Source organism: Brassica oleracea, unplaced genomic scaffold, assembly GCF_000695525.1.
Source record: "Brassica oleracea var. oleracea cultivar TO1000 unplaced genomic scaffold, BOL UnpScaffold00846, whole genome shotgun sequence".
NCBI lineage: Eukaryota > Viridiplantae > Streptophyta > Magnoliopsida > Brassicales > Brassicaceae > Brassica > Brassica oleracea.
The window spans coordinates 53,259-58,321 of record NW_013617476.1 but is presented as its reverse complement, the minus strand read 5'-3'; the positions used below and the strand labels follow the sequence as shown (position 1 = coordinate 58,321).

The window sequence follows — 5,063 nt, the reverse complement described above, 5'->3', positions numbered from 1 at the left end:
TAAAGTTTAGTATTTTTGAGGAAATCCAGTTTAAACCTAGCAAAATAAATCTAAAAGCCAAGACATTATTATTTTGTCGTTTTAGTTACATTTTTTAAAAAGAAAATTTAGACCATTTCTCGATTTGTGCGTGTCATCCTTGCGCTGGGGCCATGCTAATCTTCTCTGTATCGTTCCAATTTTGTCGTTTTTAGTTACTGTAAAATTTTGAATTAGTTTGGTGTTTAGTGTTTTACAAGATGAATAAAAGTTTTACCAAAAAACTTATTTTGTTAATAACAATTCATTAATTAATTAATAAAATCAAAACAATCCAGAATAAATTATTTTGATTATAATAATTCCTTAATTAATCACCGGTCAGAAGCAATGCCTTTCATAATAACTTCTGTACAAATAACTATATCCATGGACTTATTTATAGTAAACTTATATATCAAACTTATTCCACATATTCTTTACATTGTGCCTCATTGAGATCATTATGTCACGTTGATAAGCGATTATCTGCTTTTAAATCAAAACCTATCCCCATTTGAAAGAAAACAAGATTTCTTTCTTTTAATTTCTCAGAAGATGATCTTTGTCAAAAAAAAAAATTTCTCAGAAGATGAATCCACCACAAGCAATCTCCATTCTCTTCTTCTTCTTCTTAGATTATGTCTCTGCACAATCTCCTCCTCCTCCTCCGTACACAACCAACGACCTCTTCAAGCCGAGCTTAGTCATCACCACCGGAATTTTCTCCGCCGTCTTCACACTCACCTTCGTTCTCCTCGTCTACGCCAAGTGCTTCCACAACGACCTCCGATCAGAGACCGACGAGGACCGAGAGATAGGAAGACTCGAGCGTCTATGGCAAGGACTCTTCAATCAATCATCTCGATTATCATCAGGTCTCAACAGAACAGCAATCGAGTCTCTTCCCTTCTTCAGATTCTCTGCTTTGAAAGGATCGAAACAAGGTCTTGAGTGTTCTGTCTGTTTGTCTAAATTCGAAGACGTTGAGATTCTTAGGCTTTTGCCTAAATGCAAACACGCTTTTCATATAGAGTGTATTGATGAGTGGCTTGAGCAGCACGCTACTTGTCCTTTGTGTAGAAACAGAGTTTGCATTGAAGACGAGCTCTCTGTTTTGGGTTGTAGTAGTAATAGTATGAGAATCATGAGTCAGATATCTGAGACGAGAGAAGAAGACTCGGGCATGGAGATCTACATCGAACGCGAAGAAGGAGAAGACTCTTCGAGATTCAGCAGCTTCAGGAAGATTCTCAAGTTTGGTAAAAATGATAAATCGTTGTCGCTTGTTGAGCAAGGAAACGAGAAACGTATGCACAAGTTCAATCACAGGATTGTTGTTTCGGATGTTGTGTTTAAGAACCGTTGGAGTAATGTGACTCCATCAGATTTGACTCGTTTGACATCAAACATGTTGGGTTCGATGTCGAGCGAGAGATTCTCGTCAATGGATAGAGTGGAGAGAGGTGACTTGCGAGACAAGGAAGTGGTTGAGATGAAGAGAATAGTGAAGAACAAAGACTCCACGAGAAGAGTGGTTTCAGAGATCACGGCTGTTCCTAGACTTAGTGTCCTGGAAGTTACAACATCGACTAGAGAAAATGCGGTTGGAGGAAACGACGGCGGTTTGGCCGCGTCAACCGCTTCCACCTCGAGGAGCGATGCGATTGCTGCCACGGAGGAAAGAAGACGACAATTATGGTTGCCGATAGCTAGGAGAACGGCTCATTGGTTCGCTAACAGAGAGAAAATGAATGAACTAAACACGACAAAACCTTAATGTTTAGTTGTTTTTACTTACTTTATCGACAGTTTGCAATCAAATGATTGATGGTTGTGTCTTTGTGTAGATACATGGTGGATTGATTATGAACAAAGTTTTGGCCAATGGTCATATTGAATTTGTTGGAACTTTGAGTAGAAAATGTTTTGTATTTTTACAACGCATACTTGTGAAATCGCTTTTAAACGTTTTTTTTTAAAAAAACAGTGTCGTTATTCCGCAACTTACCAATCAAAACCATAATCCACCAATGGATGATCCTATCTTTATGTACATAAGTAGACATATCTGCTGGAATTAATGATAATTTATATAAAATAATGTGAAGCCTACTACCATTGTATGAAAAATGTAAGCCACTAAGTTTTCATACGTTTAGTTTTAAATTAGCAGATGATTTGTCTGGGAATCTAACCAGTATAGAAGATCCAAAAATAATAATGTTTATATGAAAGTGTACAAAATTATGCTTCCAGCACGTTCAAATTCTATATTATACCTGTCTAGAAAATTAAAAAATATTGTTCTTTGTTTTATCTAAAAAATATTGTTCATAAATAAAGAAGTGTTTGCTTCACTCTCATGCCACGTCATCGCCACGTAGATAAGTCGAAGGCTCCTGTCTTGACACGTGTCTCACCTCCTCGAAACGCAACACTTCGTTAACTCTCGGAAATTCGGTTAGTTGGGCTTTGATAGAAACAATTGCTTTGGACTTAAAAGGATAAGTCAAGTGGACTTCTAATACAATTATCGGGTCCCATTATAATTGTCTTCACCTTCACAACTTTGACGAAGAAAAGCAGTCATGGGTTTCCGCCATTGTTGAGCTCATGTTTGTCAAACGGAATATGGAGCTCCAGCTGGGTTCAGAGGGAAAATCATTTCCGGCGAATCTCTGGTGGAAGGCTCCGTTGTGTCGATTCGGGTGCATAACTTCTCACCTACTTTAAAAAACCGACACCTTTACGAATCTTCTCTGCATTCAATCATTCACATTAATGTTCCAATTAACTCCATCTCCTCCACTCCTTCCACGATTTCTCATTCATTGCATTCCTCCTATCTCACAGTCGTAAATCTGTAGCTATAAATATATGAGTCTTTTTCCCAAAAATTCATCATCTCATTTCTCACAAACATATTAACACAAAAACCTTTCACCAGAGTATAACGACGTACTCCTCTCTCCTCCTTGATGACATGATGGTCGGGCTCTACTGTAACACAACTTTCGAACTACCTCTGAAATACGGCTGCTGAGATTTTTGGATGGCGCTAGAGAGAGAGAGGCCGCAAGCTTATGGGTGTCTGACATGCTGCTCCTCCCACAAATTAATTCCAGCTAACAGAAAATCAAACATTTGAGATTTTTTTAATAGTTCAGTATTACCGTGATAGATATGATCTCAGCGCCAAATCCTTCCAAAAGTCTTCCCAGGTACAGCAAAGGAGTTTCCTGCAAAACAAAGATGATGCACGGTTAATTAAACATTTACAAACGGGTAGTTGAAGCTATGCAGAAGTCAAATAAAGAAACTGGAAAACAACAAACAGTCACTTTTGCAAATGATATGCAAAGCCGACCAATGATATTGGGAATTGCAGCAATCATCAGAGACTGTCCAAGAAACACACAATAAAGAGTTTTAGGTAAAGCAAAAGAAAAAAAAGATTTCATTAGTTGCTGCTAGAACAAAACAGAGTAATTTAATAATAAAGAAACAAGCTATACCACTGGCAATTGTATCAAGACCCATATTGGATAGAGAACCGAACACAGGGTACTATTTATAGCTAAGAGATCAAAGTTAAACGGAGATGCTTTTGTGATTGCAGCTTGGTGTTTGGGATATTAAACACACTGAACCCAAAAGATACAAAAGAAGCTATGGTCAGTCACACCTTTCTACAAATGATAGAAAAGGTTGAAATTTTTCATTGACTTACGGTGAATCTGACATAAATAAAAACATGTAAGAACAGAGATTGAGCTGTCTCTGATAACTTGAGACAAATCCATCATGCTCGATTGTCTGGAACCCATTCGGTACCAACATCCCGTGTGTATGAAAGGTCGTCACAGATCATTCTTGGCCCCTTTTGTATCACTCATCATTTGATCCTTATTTCTACACTAAATCTAATCTATAAATATCTCCTCTTATATATCAAAGCTTCAAGCTTTTCACATACTGATGAAGTAAAATGATAACTCCTTTTGACTTTCTTCTCGGTTTAAAGGATCTAGAAACTGGGTTTTTTTATGAAGAAGCTTGAATGAGAACGGCTTAAGAGAGGCTGTCTTATATAAAAAGTATTGAGAAAGTTAAGGCATTTGGGTGTATATGGCTGCAGTGTAGTGGTCAGTGGCTGGAGAGCTGGAGAGGCGAGAGGAGATACTTCTTCAGATAGTTTTTTTTTATGATGACAATTGTTAGGGTCATGGCATTAACCAAATTTAGCCAAAATAAAACTTCTTTTTAGATAATGGATAATTTAGTATGTATATTTATTTTTCTAATACTGAAAATATGAAATATGTTACTAAAAAGAGTTATGCAAATTTTGAGAAAACATATGGGTAACTAAAAAATATTATTTTATCATATGTTGGAGGATTCATTTTCTACTCATTTTTCAAAGACCAGCTATATTTTTTGGATATTTATCATGTTAGGATAGTAATTCAACACCATTAATTACCTGGTTTTAATTTGTGAAGTGATATATAATTAAAAGAAAAGAGTAAATTTTAGGGCTGTTCAATATGGCAAAACCGAACCGTACCGAGCCGAACCAAACCGAAATAGATAATATGGTTTGGATTTGGTATATGCCATACAAACCGAATGGATATAATTTTTAAAAAACCGTAGGATTTGGATATGGTTCGGTATATAACCGATAAAACCGAATAAACCGAATAAAACCGATAAAAAAATAGAAACATGTAAATATGTATATATTTTATAACAACGTATGAAAATCACAAGTTAATTTTTTTGCTAATAACTATTACCATATTTTTTACAGTAATAAAATAGTCCTGATTTGTAAAACACGTGAACTATAATTAAATAACAATTCATCGCAAACATGCTTCTTATTTTCTTAGTCTTCTTTTGATCTTTTTGCTTTAATTTAGCATTGACTAAATTGAAATAAAGATTATAAATTTGATGATAACAATTAGTGGAAATTCTTCACAATTTTTTTTATCTATAAACGAATAGAGTTTCGTGTTTAATAGAAGAAACAT

The 5,063-nt window shown here is 35.7% G+C and overlaps 1 protein-coding gene across 1 annotated transcript; it reads left to right on the top strand.

The window, feature by feature from the left end:
• The first annotated feature begins 609 nt into the window (after nt 1–609).
• On the top strand, nt 610–3,250 carry LOC106320189 (putative RING-H2 finger protein ATL12). Its single transcript, XM_013758556.1, has one exon. It carries the CDS (start codon nt 611–613, stop codon nt 1,796–1,798), a length of 1,188 nt encoding a protein of 395 aa, XP_013614010.1. The 5' UTR covers nt 610; the 3' UTR covers nt 1,799–3,250.
• The last annotated feature ends 1,813 nt before the right edge of the window (nt 3,251–5,063 follow it).